The following is a 22,054-nucleotide window of genomic DNA, read 5'->3' as shown; positions in this document are numbered from 1 at the left end:
ACTGGTTTGACAAAAGGCTTTCAACAGTCATTATTCCACAAGTGAATGGATGCTGAGATTCATCAAAGGCAAAGACTTGGAGATAGATGGGGTTTGCTTCACTTTTCCTGCCCAATGGCACTATTTGACCTATTCCCTATCACTATTTGATCTCTATCTCTGTTTGCATGGTGATCCAGGGAGTAGGAAAATTAGCACTGGTTTGCAAAGGAGAGACCTTGAGTCTCTCCTAACCTAGACCATTGGTCTTTCCTTTTCTTTCAAAAAACTTTTTTTAATAAAATCATGCACAGAGCTCTAGTGTGCATAAGAGAATTAAAACCCAAACTTCTTGTTAATAAGAAGGGGTATCTGGAATCCCCTCCCCATTGATGACTGTTTTATGAAATATAATATGGATCAATTCCAACCTCTACCCTTGTTTTTTTTGTTTGTTTGTTTGTTTTGTTGCTATTTTGTTGTTTTGGGGTTTTTGTTTTGTTTTTGTTTGTTTGTTTGTAATAAATCCTGTTTGAGAGCTTAAGGCCCTAAGGGGAAGGTTGCCAGTTGATGTGGCAAGTCTGAGACAAAGATGATCCAGAATAAAGAGAGGCAATGGGAGCATCATTTTTGGCTCAAGGCCATAGATGGAGGATGGTTTGACTGACGAGAAATGAATGATGATACAAGTTTTCTAATACAATTACTTTCATATGGCATGATTTCATATGGCATGATTAACAGACCTTTTTAATACATCCTTAGTAGTTTAATTTATCAGGTACAAATTATGTAGCACTTGATCTAAGAGAACCAGTGCCTTTGTGACTAGACACTATATAAAAAATGAATAGAACATTATTTTAAGTCAGCCTCTCAACCACCCTCTGCAGGAAGCAGAGTTGAAGACACCAAGGTTCAAATACATTAACTAACTTGGTCATGCCACCGGAGCCTCAAGCAGCCATAAAACTATAAGACAGATTTGAGAGGGATTTTATCCTCGAATTACTTAAAATCCTCTACAGTAGATTAATTGTTATACAAGCAAAATAGAATAAACTAGCATTGATGAGGTAAAGCAAAAGTTTGGGAAAGTTCAAAGGAGAAAGAGTATAGTTCAAATAAGAGTCTATGAAGTGCTTTTGGAGAAGAGGGCACTGAGGACGGGGTAGAGTGGAAATGTAGCAGGGTACAGATGCTCACCCTTGTGTCGCTTTCTAGGAAGCTGAGATTAGAAGAGTGTAGGGGATCACCCAAGGTTTCATAGCTGGCTAGAAGTGACATTAAATACAAGGAAGGTCTTTGGGAATCAGACAGAAATGGGGTGGGAGTCACATAAATTAATGGCATAGGGAGCAACCAGAACTTTGCTGTGGAGATCTGTGTAAGAATTGGCATGTGGCTGTGGAACCAAGACTTTCTCTCTTCTGCTCTAGAAAACACGACAGTGTCTTCTGTTTGTCTCTTTTTGAATCTATTCCATGCTTTTTTGTTATATAAGACTTAGGTCACATTAACTATCAATCTCTTTAGAAACTACAATTAAATATCTGCCAACTTAAAGACTCTTATATTTGTCTTATGGAATCACACACTGGATAATGCGATTGCTGAGAATCCAATTTGTGTTGCTCCATTTATTTTTGATTGCTTGCCTGGATGCTAGGCTGCAAGGTCCTGGATGCTTTGGATGTTTAGGTCTTTGGGTGTTGGAAATGGACTTGGGAGTCATATACATAACTACTCACATGAAAGTTGATTTGCATTCTGGGGTTTGGATAATTCATTTTTACCATTGCTTAGGAACAGTCTTTACTTTTATTTTTTTCTATTTCTACTTCAGTTTAGTCTAAAGATAAATGTTAGTGCAAATCAAACACATTTGAAAGTTTCATCGAAGTATTTTATAATTTTCACTTCAGTAATTAATACATTAATTTCCACTTCCTTTCTACTTACTAATTGCAGTACATAAATCAGGTCTGCCCTGCTTCTAAAAATAAAATTAACTTACCCTTTAATTTAAAGATAGTGGGTTTCAAGATGCTCTTCTAATTATAGGTACATTTTCTATTTGTGGTCATGAGAGGGACACTTACTTCCATTTTCATCATTTGACTTTCTCGTTTCATTCTCTTATATATCTGTTCTTTAACCTCATAAAACCTTCTAGTTCCCTTTCTTCCATTTCTGTCCTCATTTCTCTTCCCCTCCCCCCAAGTCTGGACCCCATACTAGATTTCAGTTTCCTAACAACCTATTCAGAGGAATAATAGGTATGGTGCTTTCTCCTGTGTCTTTCCCTACTTCAATAGCTGATAGAAACCAGAGAAAAACACAGAACTGAGAACACTGAGGCCATGAAAAAGTCACATTTCCTAATCAACTCCACCCTAAACCCTTACCTTTCTCTTTCAACCACTTAGTGACTGACCCCACCATTTCAGCTAACTTTTCTTACCTTCTGCCTCATCAAGAAACTAAAGGCATCAGCCATGACTTCTATTTGTCTTCTATAAAAACATATAAATCCACATGTCATCTTGTCTTCTTTTCTTCCTCTTGGAATGAGGGAGCCAGGGGTTTTCATTCAATACCATATTCTCCACTTAAGCCGTCGACTCCTTCCTGCCTGCCTCTTCCAAGATCCTTCTCCACAAAATTCCTTTTCTTTCCAATATCTTTTAATTTTTCATTCTTTTTGATTTACCTTTTTGGGCATAATAACTCTGTATCAAAAGAACATTTCTTTGGGCTGGGACTGTAGCTCAGTGGCAGAGCACTTGCCTAGCATATATGAGTCACTGGGTTTTATCCTCAACACCACATAAAAATAAACAAATAAAGGCATTCTGTCCATTCATAATAACAAACAAAAAATGAAAAAAGAACATTTTCTTTATATCTCTGTATATCCCTCAAATCACTGAAATTTTTGTTCCATCATTAATAAACAGAAAGTACTAGTACCAATGTGGCTAATGGTCTTTTCATGTCAAATCTGTTTTTCAGGTCTTATCTTCTTAAATCCCTTGGTAGTGTTGATAACTTTATTACTGTTTTTGACCCTACACTCCTTAGTTAGCCAGGTCGTAGATTCTCCAAATGGGGTCCCTCCTCTCCTCATTGGATATTCTGCCTAGATCACTGTGTCCACCTTCATGGATTCATTTTCATCCTGTGATAAGGACTTCTGTTTCTAAACATCAGGCCCATTCTTTTGCCTAAAGTTTAAGATTTATTAAACAGGCAAATTTACTTTTTATATATCCATAGGTACCTCAAACTCCACATGCAACTCAGCATCTCCTTCCTCTCCAAGCCAAATTTTCAAACTGTCTTCAGTGGAATCATCAGTCCCTCTGTTCAAAAAAGCTGGAAACATGCTTGACTATTTCATTTCTCTCCAACAGTAACAAACCCATACTTATTTAACCCTTTTTACTAATGATTTAATTTGTCTCCAACTTCTCCACCCATGTTGATTCTATGCTACTATTATCTTAATTCGGTTGGTAAAACAACCTCTTAAATAACCCACTTTAGCCTTGAACTGTCATGCTATATAAATCCTTCCTCCATAGATCTTCCACATGGATCAATGCAGAGCATATTCTAAATGTGTGTCCATCTCATGCATTAAATCCTTTAAGAGCATGGGGGTAGATATACTACCCTACATATGTGATAAAATTGTATAGAATGAAATTCACACCATACAATGAGTATAAGACTAAGGATTCCTAAATAAGATTGGTGGATTTTATCAATGTCATTATCATGTAGTGATATGTATGATAGTTTTACAAGATGTTGCCCTTGGGAAAACTGGCTAAAAGATACAAGACACCTCTCTGTGTTTTTATTTATTATAACTACATGCAAATATACAGCTATCTCAAAACGTTCATTTAAATATATCTTTCAATACAAGTATTGAATTATACAAATACTTTTTAAGATAGCATCTGTTTCTACGTTTCTCTGTTGCTCCATCCTGCAGCATTATCTGTTCCAAACTTTTGTACCTTACTAACATAGAGTCACTTGACATTTTCTCACATTCACCAAACTATTTTCCATTTTAGTATTTTGTTTATGCTATTGCTACACAATGCCCACTCCATACCTTTGGTTCTTACCTGGCCTGGCTAGTTTCTCCTAATCATCTGATAATTTCCTTGGTCCTGCAGATAAGGTTATATACTCAATTTTTATGTTTTCCCAGTACCAGCTATACTGTTAACCATTTTATCAGAGGCTTGTTTTCCTGCCTTATTTCTACACTGTGACTTCCCAGAGGTGTGAGACATTCCTGATTCACTTTTTATTTCTAATATCCATGATGCTTCCTGGAAAATAATAGGTGTTCTCTATATATGTAATTTGAGCAGATGAATGCACTGTTTCAGGTAGCTTAGAAATCATTATTAATAAATCCAATATTATTATCTTCTCTTACTAGACCATAACATATATTTGAAATTTTAAGATGATGATTAACTGTCTTAGGATACTATGACTCTTTATAATATGAGCAATAATGATTAAAAGCTTAGCTAATTTTGTCCTGGGGTAAAAATCAGTCCACTGATCATTGCAGTTAATCACTATTAAGATGATTTGCACATAAATATTCAGATGTAAATATTCGGATTTGGAGACTGCGTTACCTGAGAAACCTGGTGTTTCACTTCAGATGTGTGGGAGTGAGAGTTTAAAAAAATACTTAAGTAAAAAAATATGAAGATCCAGGAGCAAAATGAAGCAAACAAAAATGTTATTAATTTGCAAAGTGTTCAATTGCTTGCTTATCCCTTTTTCTAACATAGAATTCTAAACTCCAATTTAGAAATACCACCTACACACACACACACACACACACACACACACACACACACATATCAAAGAAGCTAGTGATTAAAAGTGAAAGTTTCCGTCCAGAAGTTTGAGTTTATTGTCCTTGAGTGTGATGCTAAGGTTTTAGTTATGAGAGGGATGATTAACCTGAAGGTGAAGTTCTCTGAGCTCTTTTCTATTTTCTGATTCTACTTCTTAGCTGCTGGAGGCAGGATAAGCAGTTGAGACACTTATAAAATGGGTTTAATGATAGGTCAGATTTGCTGTCAAATTTAATGAGGGAATGTTTATTTTCTTTTTTAAATCTGCAGAACACAGATGTTGGATCGGGGAACGATAACACATAATAACATTATTAATTAAGAAAGATGAATTTGATAAAAGGCTTGATTGTCTAGCATGGGAAGTCAGTCTGATTCTATAGCCAAATGGATCCACAGTGCTTCCTAAAGAAACATCATTGTGCAACTCGAAAAATGTACTATGTATACCTGTGTGATTTTATAGACTTCCTTGATGTTTTGATACAATATGCTTTAATTTAAATATCCTATATCAAAAATGCAGAAATATAATCCTAGCTTCATTTTTGTCCTTTTAAGCTTTGTAGAAACCCCAGCACATTTCTCTTGGAAAGAAAGTTATTACCGATCCACCATGTCCCAGAGCACACAGACAAGTGAATTCCTCAGTCCAGAGGTTTTCCAGCATATCTGGGATTTTCTGGAACAGTAAGTATCAAATAAGCAAGATTACATTGTATTTGAACCATTAAATATAGGTAAATGTGGATAGTGCAAACATAACTCACTAGGGTGTGTTTCTAGAATTAGTAAAAAATTAATGTTGTCAGGAAAATTGCTTGCCTCCAATATTATCTCTGTGTTCAAACCCTGTGGTTGTTTGTTCAGTTTCCAATACCAAAAGATCATTATTATTCTAAAGAGAGAAATTTTTGGAAAATCTAAAAAGATCTCCTGAATTACCCAAAATCACTTCTGTAGTGTCTCTCTGGTGCTCAAAATCTACTCCTTTGTCTTGAAGACTTATCCAATGTTACAAAGTAGTTATTGCCTAGAAAGGTAAAACGCCCAATTTTGTTGATCATTATTGTCTTGCTATGAAAAAATATTACTAGTTTTTTATTAAAAGCAGGTTTGAATAAGTGGAAAAAATAAGGAGGTAGTTGAGGAGAATATCAGAGCACTGAGGACATGCAGGATAGGGTATAAAATACTTTATCATTGATCCATCTCTTCTGTTCTTCATTCCATCCAGCAATTCTTTGAGGAGTGCGGGGGTCATGATTCCCATTTAACAAATAGGATTTAGATTTGAACCGCTTGAAATTATCTATCTGGTAAAGGTTGAGTCAGGATTCAGACTCTTCTGACTCTCAGCAAATAGTGAGCCTTGCAAACTTTGAAGTAGAAAGCACTCATTCCTACCAGCCTGGTTATTATATTTTAGTCCCTTCCCATTGGCTAATACACATTTTTTTCTTTCTATTATGTTAGGCCTATATGTTCAGTTCAGCCCATTGACTTGAACTTTGTGGATGAACCATCAGAAAATGGTGCAACAAACAAGATTGAGATTAGCATGGACTGTATCCGCATGCAAGACTCGGACCTCAGTGACCCCATGTGGGTGAGTGGCCTGGGTTTCCTCTTTAATCAGTAGGCCATGCTTTACTCAATTCTATAAATCCTGTTTTTTAAAGGCATCTAAAGAGGTAGATCTGAATAGAACATTGGAAAGAACTAATCTATTCAGCCAAGACATGATTAGTAGTAGTTTGTGGATTCTGGGTCTGCATAACTCTTTACAATGTGTGGGGAGGAGGTTGGAAAGAATCCTTTGTATATTTTATGAGTTGTTCCTAATGTCAATCCCAATTTAGAGCAGATGACACTACTCAAGATTTACCAGATGGTAGAGACAGCATCTAGATCTAATTCGAGGGTACTTTCCACTATAGCAAACAACCCTTCTCATTGGACTTTTTTTTTTTTTTTTTTGGTATTGGGGATTGAGTGATGAAAAAGGAGAAAGTCAATTCTATGCATAAACAGATATTTAATTACCTGGTAACAGAATAAGAAGAAAGAAGATAACTGAGATAAAGATAGGCTTTTCCTGGATTTACAACTGAGTCACTCATAACCATAGGCCTCAGTTTCTCATTTATGAAATAGTTATCTTAAATGTCACATAACTCCCAGACAAGCTAAGGAATATAATGGGTTAATGATAACAAAATACTCTTCTGAGATGTGTAGGTGATTTAGATGAAATTGACTGCATTTATGCAGTAAATAGTGCTAGTGGATTTTCTTCTCTTTTAAAAATCATTTATTTATAATATAAATCCTGCTCTTAAAATTTCTATAAAAACAGGGGAAAGAGCTAGGAAAGAGTGTGGAGTGTCCTAAAGTGCCTATTGACATAGTTAATGAGAATGTCTTAGAAAATGCCTTGTATGTTTTACTCAGAATAAGATTTTATTGGAATTTTCACTATACACCTTTTTTGGGGCATAGAATGTACTTCTTAATATTGGGAAAAAGTAAAGTAGAAAAAGGAAAGAGGAAACAACCAAACACAGAAAGCAGTAACATAACTCTACAAATACAGTGGTGTTTTGTGGCTAAGTTGATGTAGGAAAAATACATTATGTCATTGGCCCTTTTCATTTCAATACAGATTTGTTCCCAGTTATCTTTGGACTACTGAAGTTGTCAGATAATTCCAAGTGTTAGGTCACTCAGGGTCTTGGATGCATTATAAGTGAACATGAAGATGTGTAAACTCTTATTTGACTGACAGAAACTTAAAATTAGGATATTCCCAGTTCACATAAAATATTGCATTTTGATGGGTAGTACCTACTTTGGCAAAACTGTCTTTGTATTTTCTGTTGAGATTTTCCACTGTTATTGTTGGATTCATAGAAGTAGGTAAAGACTTATAAGTTTAAAGTGGAGGATCACAAGCATTTAAGGTTCTATTTCTATTATTATTATCTTTTTACATACTGAATCATGTGGTTTCTTAAAGTGTCATGTTGTTTTTAACTTCTTTGTATTCTTGGAAATGTTCTCCCTGAAAATACCATTTCCATTTTTTTCTTCTCTCCATCCAATTATTATCTGTCCTTCATTGTCCTATTCATCATCCTCCTTCTCTGTGAATCCCTTTCATATACATCCCAACCAGTCTGAATTGTTGATTTCTCTGTTTATAAAGGTCAGGGGCCATATTTCATCATGCCTAGTGCTTGAGGTTATATAGTAGGTCCCTATAATAGGGAATTCAGAAACAGCTGGAAAAAAAATGAAATAGGGTGAAGGAAACAAAATAGGGCGCTTGGGGCAATGGTATGGAAAGGTATATGAAATTAGAGCAAGAATGAACTTAACTGAAAAGAGGAGCTTGCCTATCTGTGGTGGCGCTGATTTTGTCTCCAAAGAACTGAGACATTTCTTGCTCAGGATACTATTAATTAGTTTTACTGTTTGTAAATTAAAAGCCACCTTTTTCCTCATCATTCTAGCCTGTTGCTACAAAGGATGTGAGGATTTTTTCTTCCATTACTTAATAGCAGATTTTCACTTTTCTGTGTACATTTGCTAAATAGTTTCCAAAATCTGCACATAAATTAATTTCCTCATCAGTAGAACATTTTATTAAGTTGGGAATCTCAGCCAAGCATTCTCTTCCTATGCAAGAAATTCAGCCCTTGAACATGAAAAGACGTGTCAGCTTATTAATGACAGAAATATTGACATTGGGAAATTCATTCCATTTTGCGTTGATTTTTCATATAAACTTTACCATAATAACTAGTCATGATGGAATCACAAATGTTTTATTCTGATTAGCAAGGGAGAGTTGAAATGAATTATAGGGAATTGTCTTTGTGTCTTGTTCTATGTCACTGAAAACGAAATTCTTGGGGACAGTAAACAAAGGTGTCTCAAACAATCCTATTTTAATTTATCTTTTCAAGGCCTTGTTGGTTTTTGAGTCTATCACCTAATAAATTACTTTATATCTCAGCTTTATATTACTTGTAATATGTGTAAGCCTGACTATCCTATCTTCAAAAGGTGAACAACTTGAAATGATTGGTACTGGCCACATAACTCTTAATTTTTGCATTTGTATATTTCCTGCACATGGAGGAAAACCTTTTAAAACATGTTAGATTTTTCCCTAGGAAGTTGAGTGGTAATTATCTAACATGATCTATTTTTGCAAATTCTTGTTGCATGATTCCAGATAAATGTGAAGGGCCTTTACTTCTACATATCAACAGGTCAATAACCAGATATCTGGAAAGGCTTAGGCTGTAGCACCTAGCATAATACCCTGCCTCTTAAATGACACAAAATTTACATGATTTCAGTCGTGCATACTGGTGTAACCACAGTAACTAATTAGCACCTACTGTATGCTGTGATGTTTATGTGCAGATGAAAAAATCATAGTCTCTTACTTTACAAAGGCGGGAATGCAGCATTAAAGGCAAATGTGAATAAAATTCCCTACAAAAGCTACTCAGGTATATGTGTATATTAAAAAGATACATTAAAAAGTAATGAGTTAGTCTACCAGAGAAAGAATGGCAATAGTTTAAAGAGATGGTGATTTGTATTTAGACCTTGAAATATGACTAAAATTGATCAAAATTGGAAAGGGGAAAAGTAGTCCAAATGTGGTAACTATTGTTATAAAAATATATAATGTGAAGCTTGGAAGTTTTAAACGATAAGACTGAAAAAAATCTGGCTAAAAATTGTGTATATAAAAATAATATAAATTTTAAAAATTACAATTAATGATAAAGGTTTAACAACCCTAATAAAATGAATGTTTAAAAATTAACGAGGAATTTGAATTTCCCCCATAGGCAACGGGTATAGGTAATTTACACATGATGAACATACAAAGGTTAAATGGACATAATATTTCCAACTTCTCAACTAATAAAAATTGTATGGGTTGAAACAATGACATATTTCTCATATGTCTCTGATCAACAAAGGTTTATATGATAATAGTTAATGCTGGTGAGATTGCTGAAAAATAGTCTTTTCATTCTTGGTGGGAGCATAAATTGATATATTGGAGGGTAATTTGTCCATTCTAATTTATTTAATTTTTAAGAAACTTCCCTTTGGCCATTAAGTTCCAGTCCTAGGTATTCATTCCATAAAACAACTAAGATATAAAGGACACACTCGAACACACATATGCTTATGTGCATGGACTCAAATGAGCATGCCACACACACAGAGAAATGAAAGTTTTGCTGCAGCACCATCTGTGGTAACTAAAATGATGTGACAGAATTCTGTTTTAGATCCCAGAGCTTCAGACTTTGAAAGATAGGTGAAAAAACCATGGTTCAAAGCAAGTGTCAATCCCACCGTTGAGAGATGATATTAGTAATGATTTGTAGTCATTTTAATCCTAGAGATCCTATTCTTCATGTTCTACAGTGTGATTTCTGAATTTCTATTTTGAGTGAAGTATCTTTTTTTTTCTTTCTTTTTTTTTTAGATTGTGTAATGTTGATATTTATTTATTTGTTTTTCACATTTGATGAAATTCACCAAACAAACAGTCTGGGCTTAAGATTCCTTTTGGGGGAGCTCAGTTTCCTTTTTTGTTGTTGTTTGTTTGGTATTGAACACAGGGGTGGTTAACCACTAAGACACATCCCCAGCCCTTTTTCATATTTTATTTAGAGACAGGGTTTTGCTAGGTTGCTAAGTGCCTCACTAATCTGTTGGCTGGCTTTGAACTCATGATTCTCCTGCCCCAGTCTCCTGCATTGCTGGGACTCACCATTGTACCTGGCATGAATTTAGTTTCTTTAATAGTATAGGACTGTATTGAGATTATTTATCTTGGGTGAGTTTTGATAAGTTGTGACTTTTGAGAAATCAATTAATCAGAGTTGTTAATGCATGTCCATATAATTATTTGGAATTTTCCTTTCTGATCCCTTTAATGTCTGTAAGATCTATAATGATATTATCTATTTTCATTTCTTATGTTAGTAACCTGCCTTTTCTTTGCCAGTCTTACCAGAGATTCATCAATTTCATTTATCTTTTAAGGATACCTCAGATTTTTATTTCTCTTTTCTTCTCGGTTGTTTTTCTTTTTTCAAATTCATTATTTCTGATCAGATTTCCTAACCTCCTTTGGACTTATTGGGATCTTCTTTTTCAACTTCTTAAATTAGAATTTTATATTTTTGAGATTTTTCTTCTTTCTCACAAAGTTCAACATTGATTTCAAGAAAGTTTTCACTTAGCTGTTTCGAATAAATATTGATACTCTGAATTTTCAGTTTTGTTCATTTTAAAATATTTTCTAATTTTTGTGGAGAATTCTATTTTGACCCATTAATATTTAGAAGCATGTCATTTAATTTCTGAGCATTTGGACATTTTTCTGTTATCTTTCCATACTAACATACTTTGCTTTCATTATGATCAGAAAGCATACTTCCTATGATTTCAATTTGTTAATGTGTTAAAGTTTGTTTCATGAGTCAGGATGTAGATTATTTTAGGAAATAATGGCAGGCACTTGAAAAGACTATACTTTGCTTATATTGAATGGAAAGTTCTATAAATGTCAATTGGATTCAGTTAGTTTATGTCATTGTGCAGTTTTTCTATATCCTTTCTTATTTTATGTCTATTCATTTTATTGGCTACTGAGAAAAGAGTGTTGAAGGTTTTGACTATAATTATGGATCTTCTCTTTCTTCTTTCAAGTCTTTTAGTTTTGTTTTTTTAAAGTGTATATCCAAGCATTGTCATTGGATATATCATGTTTAAGCTTATATCTTAATGATGAATTGACCCTGCTATTATTTCATAGTATTTTCATTTATTTATGATAATGTGCTTTTCTCCCAAGTTGACTTTGTTTTTGTTAATACTAATAGAGCAAATCTTTCTTTTGATTTTTTTCATGATAAATATTGTCTCCATGTTTTTAATTTTAATGTGCTTTTAACATTATATTTAAAATGATTTTTTTACAAAATATATATTTGGATCATTTTCATGTATTCTGACAATCATTGTCTTTTAATTTAATGTATTTACATCATTTATATATAATGTAATTATCAATATGGATATTTTAGGACTATCATTTGTTTGTTTTTTATTAATTGCCTCTGTTATTCTTCTGTTTCCATTTATTCTGCCTTTTTAAATTACTTGATCTATGTTTAATATTCTTTTTTTTTTAAAGAGAGAGTGAGAGAGGAGAAAGAGAGAGAGAGAGAATTTTTAATATTTATTTTTTAGTTCTTGGCGGACACAACATCTTTGTTTGTATGTGGTGCTGAGGATCGAACCTGGGCTGCACGCATGCCAGGCGAGCGCGCTACCGCTTGAGCCACATCCCCAGCCCTATGTTTAATATTCAATTTTAATTTATCTACTCTGTTTTTTGGCTATATCATTATGCATATTTTTAGTGATTACTCTAGTGATCTCAATATTCATACTTTTATAATATTTATTATCAATATTCCATAATCTATAGAAAATTAATATCTTACAATATCAAATGAAATGGGGAAACATTAGCATAATGTCATTTGCATCATTCTTTTCCCTTTGTATTATAGCTGTCATTCATATTACATTTGCATACATTGAAAATCACACCAGCCACTGTTATAATTTTTACTTTCAACTGTCAAAGTAATGAACTCATTTGAATAATTATAATCTATTTTACTGAGTAGGGTATTTATCAGTGCCATTGCTCTTTCCTTGTACTGGGCAGTACCAAAAAAAATATGCAGCCTCATTTATTCTTTTGCTTATCAAAGTGAAATTTTTCTTTCAAAGAAAATAATGCTATATTTTCTCAGCAGGACCATAAACCAAGCCAAAGCTCTCTTTTGCTGAAATTTGAAGTGATCCAAATTTTATTAACATCACCTTCAATACCTCTCTTCCTTCCCTCTATTATGATTTGAATGTGAGGTGTCCCCCAAAAGCTCATGTGTGAGGCAATGGAAAAAGTTTAGAGGAGAAATGATTGGGTTATGAAAGCCTTAACCCAATCAGTGAATTAATCCCCTGATGAGATTAACTAAGAGGTAACTAAGGATGGGTAGGATGTGGCTGGAGGAGGTGGGTCCCTGAAAGTATGCTTTGGGGTCTGTATTTTGTATCAGGTGAGTGGAATCTCTTTCTGCTGCCTGATCATCATGTGAGCCACTTCCCTCTGCCACACTCTTCTGCGATGATATTCTGCCTTACCTTGAGCCCTAAGGAGTGGAGCCATCTCTCTATGGATTGAGACCTCTGAAACCATGAGCCCCCAAATAAACTTTCCTCCTCCAACATTGTTCTGGCAGGATTTTTAGTCACAGTAGCAAAAAAGAGCTGATTAAATCACCTTCCCTCTGTATGTGTACATATGCACACACACACATACACACACATTCAGTCACACATAATTCAACTGAACCACACCTATAGATACATTCTAATATTAGAGATACATATCATAATAGTTATAAATCTTCATTTGATACATTGTGGTCTTCAAATATATATTAAGCAAATGCTCTAAAAACATAAAGTATTTTTCAGTAGTTCACGAAACATTATTTTAACTTAACCACAGAAGCACAGGGACTGATTCTGACCTTGTATCCTCTTAAAAACTGATCAGAATGAAATCCTAGCACACTGGATTAACAAGAAGCTAGTTAACCATACCACTGTGTGAGTCACTAAAACACCCTAAATCTCCTTCTCCACATGTCTACCCCTGGTTCCCCCACATATAATACATACAGTAGCCATTTTTCTGTGATAAGTATCCTGGCTTCTGACATGTGCAGTGTTAGCCAGCTGTAAGTCTGACACCAATATCAAGAGCTCACTCTATGGAGGGCATCTCTGTTTTCCTTTTCCTCCTACCATGGTCTCCATCAAGCTTCCAGAGCTACACTTATACCACCAAGGTCACCCTCCCTTTGTTCCTCCTGTACCTTCTCTCATTCCTCTTCGCATTCTCTATTTCTCCCTCATGATTCATGTCATTCATTTCTGACAATCCAGGCAACCACTAGAATTCATTGTGGGTAGAATCAACTAAACTTTTAAAATTTTTGGTGAATACCTTACATTTATTATAAGGCTAATGGAATTTGTTGTTAGACATACTGGAATTAGACACACTGGAGTTAGACTCACAGTTTTAGCTGAGAAACATTAATAATCTCTATGAACTTGTCTTTCCTCATTTGTACAGATCAGTATAATATCTACCTTAGATATTATGAAATAATTTTGATTTTTTTATTGATTTATTTTATTCAAAGCTCCTGGAATATAAATATGTAGTCAAGAAAAAAATGTTATTTTTGTTATCAGTTATCTGTTTGTGTTAATTCTATACAAATTCTTTAAAAAAGGCAATAGGTATTTTTTAAAATGAAATATAGATCAACAAAGTTTTCTGATTATAAAAGCAGTACAATTAAAAAGAACTTTCGAAGTATGCAAAGCATTTTCACTTAGCTATATTAAAACAATTATGGACACTAGTTTTTCTCCAGAAATTTTCCTAAAAGAGATTTTACAAAACATAATTGGAATTATGTCTTATATAAATTTTGCAAATATGCTCCTTTTAATTACATTATATGATAGACACCTTTTTCTCATTTACTAATCTTAATTTAATTTTAATGTGTTTTAAATTTTAACTGATCTACATAGATGTATAAGAGAAGTATTTAAGTACAGAGTATTTGCTTACACTGGATACTTAAAGGTATAAATATTTGGTAAAATTGTATGAACACCAATCATACCATTTTTTTTCCATAAGTTTTTTTATCCTTCATTATTATTATCTATTTACACTTCCACTAACTGTGCAACAATGTTCACAGACTTGACATCAGTTTTTGTTCTACAGTGTCTTTTTTAAAGAGGCAAATACTCCAGATGTGTGGTGCACACATGTAGTCCCAGTAGTGGGAGACCAGCCTCAGCAACTTAGCAAGTCCCTAAAAAACGTATGAGATCCTCTTTCGAGATGAAAAATAAAAAGAGCTGGGAATGTTGCTTAGTGGTAAAGCATCTTTGGTTCAATCCCCAGTACCAAAAACTTACTTCTAGGTTATTGGATAATTCAACTGGTCATTTGCTCATCAAGATAAAATTATCCCTTTAGACATACCTTTTACTGAAATCAAAGATGTGTCTAAAGAACTAGTATGGATAGTATTTTTGGCTGAAAATGGGTAAGACCTCTTGGCAATGGAACATCTACTTGCAGAGTGAACAAACCTATCTGGGATGGGAATATTATAAGAAAAGATAGGGTGAAAGGAACAAAGTGTATTTCCAAGCTTTCATCTCAGAGTAACCTTGAACATTGCAATGGTATAACATTTTCTCCTTTTCCTCCTAGCATTTCTTAAACCTTATTTTTAGCACCCTTACTCCTTGACTAGTATCATTTAAACATAATTTGCCCTACGTAGGCTTTGTTATTTAATTTATGAATATAAATAAAACATACAAACAAGAAAACATTTTCCACATAGCAAAAGCCCTCTGCTTTTTGTGAAATGGAATTGTAATTACCTATGCCTCTTATGAGATAGCTCACTATATACTGTTTAGACTAAGTTCAGTGTCTCCTTAAGAGCAGACTTTTTCTGTTCTGTTCTTTGTATAGCATAGCCAATAGAAAAGCATCACTTTGTTCCAGAGTGCCAACTCAGGGACTTTACCTTAAACACAGGTATGCATTTCAAACCTTGAACAAACATACTGCTTAATAAAATAAGGGAAAGGGTTTTCTTTTTTTTTCTTTTCTCTAGAAATTCACAAATACGACTTGACAGGTGACAGCTCTTCCCGTACAAAAGGGGCTGTTTGCTTTTTGCTTTGGTGTTTGGGTAAACTGTAGCACACACTGGCAGAGAATTTATTGCCTAGGGGAAGGTGTTTGCAGTCGCTGTGTTTAATCTGAAAAGCAACCCCTTTCCTTCTGTCCCCTCCCTCTCTTTTTGAGGAGGAAGAATTGGAAATGATAGCCCCAGGGAAATAGTTCCCCTAACACCTGTCTCTAGTGTAACCACAGCAATGTTACTTAAGACACTGGGCTCAGTGCATATGCATCCAGATTGACAAAGTTGAAGAGGGCAGATAAACAGAAAGGGATTTCAGCAGAAGCACAGGGGCTGATTCTGACCTTGCATCCTCTTAAAAACTGATCAGAATGAAATCCTAACACACTGGATTAAAAAGAATATGATTTGTTTGAAGTAGTACTACTCCTTTTAGTCACCTGTTCTTTCCTTCAGCAAGGAAATGTAGTTTCAGTCTACAAAACTTGGAAAACTCTACAATTTTATATTTAAGAACTCCATACCTGTTCTAGTTCTAGCCCAGCCTTTCTTTAAAGTCAGGAAAATCAATATTACTCGTGAGTTTTCCAACACTTCTGATAAAATTTGAAAGAAACCCAGAGTTAAACCCAGTTCTCTGTTTTTTCTAGACCTATGTTCTATAGGTAGATGACAGACTACCTATGTCCAAATCCAAACCTAACATTCACTATTTTGCTGATGTTGGAAAAATGACAAGATATTTCTGAGCCTTGTTTCCTCATCTGCAAATTAAAATGATGATGCTGGTTACATCCTGTGTAAGAGTTATTTTGAGAATTGAGATAAGGCTGGTAAAGCAGCACAATATCTTACATGAGGCCAAGTCCTCAGTGGTAATGATTGCTGTCCCTTTAGAATATGAATATTTAGAAATAGTGAATTATTAGTTCTAAGTATGATAATTACTAATATATGAATAAAAATGAAAATTGTATAGATTTTCATTTGGAGTTTTATAAATAATAAAGTACTACTTGAAGATGTGTTGACATGCGATAAAATAGAACTAGGCCATCCTTTCCCATTTGAAACTAGATGAAATTGAGTTTTCTTCAAACTGCAATCAGTTTTGAAGTAGACATACTTCTTTTGAAAATCAGCATAATCTTGTGTTTGTTCAGATCTCAGAACTCACAAAAACTTATATGTAATTATGATGGTGATGATGATGTTATTTAGTTATTGTTGATATCATAACATAAGGAAGTATGTATTTTTTTTTTCTGATTAAGACCAGAATTGGATGTGCCTATATACTTGGCTTTAAATCTTAGCACGATAATGAAAGCAAAAGTTGCATAGACCTCTACCCAGTTTAATTCAGTGGTTATCAAAATGTGGCCTCAGAACCAGGGGCAGGAACATTAATTATCCTCTTGGGTACTATTTTAGATCTGGAATCAAACTGGAGAAAGAGTAGAGCAGCAGTCTTTCTGCAAGCCCTCCAGTTTATTATGGTATTGTAGAATCACTAAGACAATCATTATTTAGTGCCAGTTTTTATAGGTAAGACAATCAGGCTTTGAGAAGTAAGTAGGCCAAGGACATGCAGCTGTAATGACAAAAAAGAAAGTTTTGGCCAGTCTCTACTTTAAATATTTCTATCTGTGATTCATTTAAAAACATGTGCAAGGACTCACTGGGTTATGCCACTTAGACAATAAATAAGTAAAGCTAGGTGGCAAGCGCCTGTAGTCCCAGCTACTCAGGAGACTGAGGAGGAGAAAACACTTAAGCCCAGGAGTTCATGACCAGCCTAGGCCATATAATAAGACCCCTGTCTCAAAAGGGAAAAAAAAAAGAAAATTAAAAGGTAAATGTAACTAGGAGAAATATTTATATGTATTTATTAAGTGTTTGAAGTATTTGGCTATATGTGTCTTTATAAGCAAGTTTTGATATTTTAGTGTAGTACTGGATAGAGATTGAACCCAGGTCTTGAACCTGTTAGGCAGGTACTCTACTGCTGAGCCTGCAGAATAGTAAATGAATTTTTATAATTTCATTTTCTTAATTGTAGATATCTACATAAAAATAAAAAATCTCTCCCCTGGTTAAAAAAAAAAAAGAAGAAGCTAAAATGTCAAGCTTATGTTCCTGTTAATTCAATAAGCATTTACTGATTACAAAGTTCAAGACCTTCTGGAAGGGGATGCAAGGCTTAAATAAAAGAGCAGAGTTTATCTCTGTCTAAAACTTCAAGTTGGTGGGGGGGGGCACAGATATGAAGTTAATGGGCTTAATGATTAATTATTCAAGTGATTGTACCCAGGAAAATATCTAATGCTTAAATATTGAAGGATGAATAGAAAAGACAAAAATTGAGCACCCGTCATTGAACAATAGACCCGAGTTTGATCATGTACAACAACTGTTTAACTGCCTAAATTTGGGGACAGTATTCATGTTAAATTGTATATGAATGATACTTATTGGCAATACTCAGCTCAATGGCCCTGCATGCAGCTAGCATTTGATGCTTGCTATACTTTAGATGATATGGGAAATGAACAAGTGATCAGAGATAAAGTTCTGCTATTCTGCTTCTAAACACCCACCTAGTTTATAATGGGACAGGAGGTTATACAAACAACTTTTATCATGATAGAAAATACTAAGCATCAGAGGAAAATATAAGTGTAATGTTTAGCAGGATGATCATTTCTTTTGAAAGTACAGGAAATAATTTGGTCATTTGAAAAAGAATGAACAAGGGGTTCTTTTAGGGAGAGAGAATCATTTAAGACTGTATGAAAAACTAAGGGTAAGAGAACAAGAAATAGTAATGCTTAGAAAGAATTGAAAAATATTTGACTCCTTTAGAGCAATTTAAAGTTTCCTGGACACACAGAACACATAATGTAGGCTATCAGTTTGAGGCCCCAGCCAATATATAGACACGAATATGATAAATTGTGTAAGGGATTGAGGATTGGCTTGAACTCTATAAGCATGACAAAGAGTGTGGGCATAGACAAAGTTCAGTTGGATGTCAGTCTGAGGAAAATGGTAATATCTTCCAACCTGATATTCTTGCTGAGCTGATCATCGTGTGGAGGAGCTTGTATGTGCTCTGCTCTCTCATGCTTTCCTATGAAGAGAAGTGGGTGTCCTGAGATTAGGGTTAAGTCCCTCTGGCTGACTGTTCTTGTCGGATAAGGCCCTATTGTCTATTTTTTCTTCCCCGACATTTGTCTAGAATAGACATGTGTGATTTCTTAGAGAAGGAATCAAAGTGGTGTTCAATCTCATGAAGATACAGGTGTGTATCTCATTAGCAAGGAAACAATAACCATATTGGTAAAATGCTAAGATAGAGATATAAAACAAGGCTGATGAAACCAGCAGCTATGATATTATTCCCGATTGGAAGGATTATAGAAGTCATCCCCAGGTTAAAAAAATATTTAAAAACATGCACATGTACATGGATATCATACTTTTCCTCTGTGCAGCATTCATCTCTCATTGGGAGGGACGTTGAAGATGCTCCCTTGGTTCTGCACCTTACTGGTAGACATGGAGTGCTCATCAGAAATATCTTGTCTGCAGTGATGTGAACTTAATTCTTTTCTGTCTTTTAAAACTTTCTTTGGGTTTTCGAAAGACCTATAATTCACTTATAGATAACAAAAGTGCTCATTTCCTTGCATTTATTTACCACCCTCCCAAGAAGGTAGGAGCTCTTGACAGATATTATTTAAGTCATTTTTTGGCACATCTTCTTAAAGAGGTGGAAAAAGAGCAAGTGTTTTAACATTTGAATTTTCTACTCATTTGAATTTTGTACTCTGTAGTACAGAATAATGAAACAGAAACTAAATTGAAAATAAAACCCATATGATTCATCTGGGAAATCGAGAACACTTTGTTCTAGTGAATGCTGCTACCTGCTTTCCTTCAAATTAAGACTAGATGGCCTTACAACATGTGGCTTTTAAAAGTGGACCTCTCTTTTAAATGTCTGGGTGGAATATCGGACCATTTTTCACTAGATAGAGCTTTACTGGTGCATTATAGATTTAGTGATGTTGTGTATGCTAGATGAAAGGAATCAGTATAAACCATCTCTGCTACTGCATTAAATAGATGCAACCAACTTTCAATTTAACTAAGATGTTTTATTTGCTTTTCAACAGTAAGCCTATTTAGCAAAAGAAACAAATTTGCTATTTGGAACTGACCTGATAGAAAAATAAAAAGTAAAGATATGGAGGGGGTAAAATCTTTCTGGAAACAAATATCCCAGTATATTAATTCCTTCTCTTGAAATTCAAGGATTAACACATCATGTACGAGATCCATCTCTTTGGTGATCCTTTGGCCTGGGAAAGAAACATTTTTCACTTTGGATCTTTTTTTCTCTTTCTCTTTCCTTTCAGTTTGGATATTTATGTTTTATACTGTCCCTGTGTTTTTAAAGGTACTCAAACTTTATCAGTTGCAAAGTGTCATAAAGTATAGTGAGGGAGCACTGGCCTAGGACTTCCAGGCTCCACACTGCTGTCCCCAGAAGGTTTTCTACTGATAGACATGTACTTTCTCCCTCTGGTCTTTTTCTTTATGGTAAAAGCAGAGAGTTGGGGTAGGTGAAGACTCAGTTCTTTCCTACTCTGTAATGATCAGTTGTCGATCCCATCTTACTAGAACTCCTCCTATGTTTCAGTGGCAATGACTGGTACATTTTCAAGGATTATGAGTAATGTAATCCCAGCAATTTGGGAGACTGAAGCAGGAGGGTCACAAGTTTGAGGCCAGCATCAGCAATTTAGTGAGTTCCTAACTAACCTAGCAAGACCATTGTCTCAAAAAAAAAAAAAAAAATTAAAAAAATTAAAAGGTTTGGGGATGTAGCTCTGTGGTAAAGCACCCCTGAGTTCAATTCTCAATCCAAAAAGAAAAAAAAAAAAAAAAAAAAAGGACATGTAAACCAGTGTAACCTGTATGAAACATTGTAAAACAAAACCTTTTCTAAGTAAGACCTGTGAGGCATAGACTCTAAAGAGTTGGTGACTGTGTTGCTCTTTTCTTCCTATCCTTGGGGTGGGAATGAGGAAGAGTATTGCAAAAACTTAAATACAAAAGCAACATTTTTATATCTGAGAAAATGAGCCTTCCTCATCTGTGCCTTTTGTGGAGGTAGGGTGGGTGGCAAAGGATTACCCCAATGAAGATTAGTCACAGCCTTGAATACTGTCTGGGGCTAGTGAAAGGAGAAGTAACCAACTCCTTTGGTTGCTCTCCCAACCTGCTGCCTCCATCTACCTGGCAAGCCCCAGGCACTGTTCCTTCCAAACAACTACTCGCCTAACCAGTTCAATGGAATGTCTTTCTACAGACTGTCTCCTCATTCAGAGTTCTGAAAATGAACCTCCCTAAAAGCATAAATCATGTTTAAAAAAAAAAAGTGGTAAATGTTGCACACCAAAATTTCTTCTTTGACTTAAAACAAAAATGCCGAAACCTACTTACCACTTTGAAACAACAAAAACAAAAGCAAAAGCATTTAGGACATCAGATGCCTTGTTCCTTTTAAAGAGAAAACTTTTTATCTGGGTTGCATTTGTTCTTTGGGTTAAGAGGGATTAAAATCTCTTATTGTAATCTTTTCTCCTCTTGCACACCTCTTTCGATCCTTCTCCTTGAAGCCTAGGGTGATTTTATGAAAATATTAAGTATGTGTTGTCTTTGCTGGTGTCTTTAGATGAATAAATTATAAAATGTGAACCAAAAGATATAAATTGCAGATGGAAACAAATCTTGCCACATCAAGTTTTGCTTTTATGCAAATATAAAATCATTCTTAATCTGTGCTGATAAATTTAATGATTATGAAGTATATGCTTCAAAATTTATCTTCACTGTATAATAGCATCTTGGGCAATAACTGAGGTGTCAGCGAATTTTTCTTCTCTTTTTCTAAGCCAGTTGTTCATCCAGTCCAACCCCCCCCCCCAAAAAAAAAAAAAACACTTGAGTAGTAATGACTCATATTATATTTTCTTATTCTGGTTATGTGTAGTTGCTAACTAAATAGGGATAGTTTGTGATTTAAATTCAGTGAACAAAAAAGTAAAAATGCATCAATCTCAATTTGTACAGTACAAATGGGAACAATTCATTGTTGAATTTCTTTCTCTGCTTAATATCTGAATGGCAATGGATGAAATCTTATTCAATAATTTTCTTTTTGGAAAAATTCTCAGCATCTTTTAAATCAATGTGAAGTTGGGTTTCCAT

The 22,054-nt window shown here is 34.5% G+C and overlaps 1 protein-coding gene across 9 annotated transcripts in view; it reads left to right on the top strand.

Moving 5' to 3' along the window:
- The window catches only part of TP63 (tumor protein p63), a 233,155-nt gene that overhangs the window by 95,203 nt on the left and 115,898 nt on the right, over window positions 1–22,054 (top strand). For all 9 annotated transcript variants that reach the window (XM_081301289.1, XM_081301290.1, XM_081301292.1 and 6 more), the window contains 2 exons: window positions 5,445–5,573; window positions 6,360–6,492. In XM_081301289.1, the coding sequence (XP_081157415.1) occupies window positions 5,445–5,573; window positions 6,360–6,492 (262 nt within the window). The remainder of the gene's footprint in view (window positions 1–5,444; window positions 5,574–6,359; window positions 6,493–22,054) is intronic.

Source organism: Spermophilus citellus (assembly GCF_964194105.1).
Source record: "Spermophilus citellus genome assembly, chromosome: 7".
Classification (NCBI taxonomy): domain Eukaryota; kingdom Metazoa; phylum Chordata; class Mammalia; order Rodentia; family Sciuridae; genus Spermophilus; species Spermophilus citellus.
This window is presented reverse-complemented; position numbering and strand designations above follow the sequence as displayed.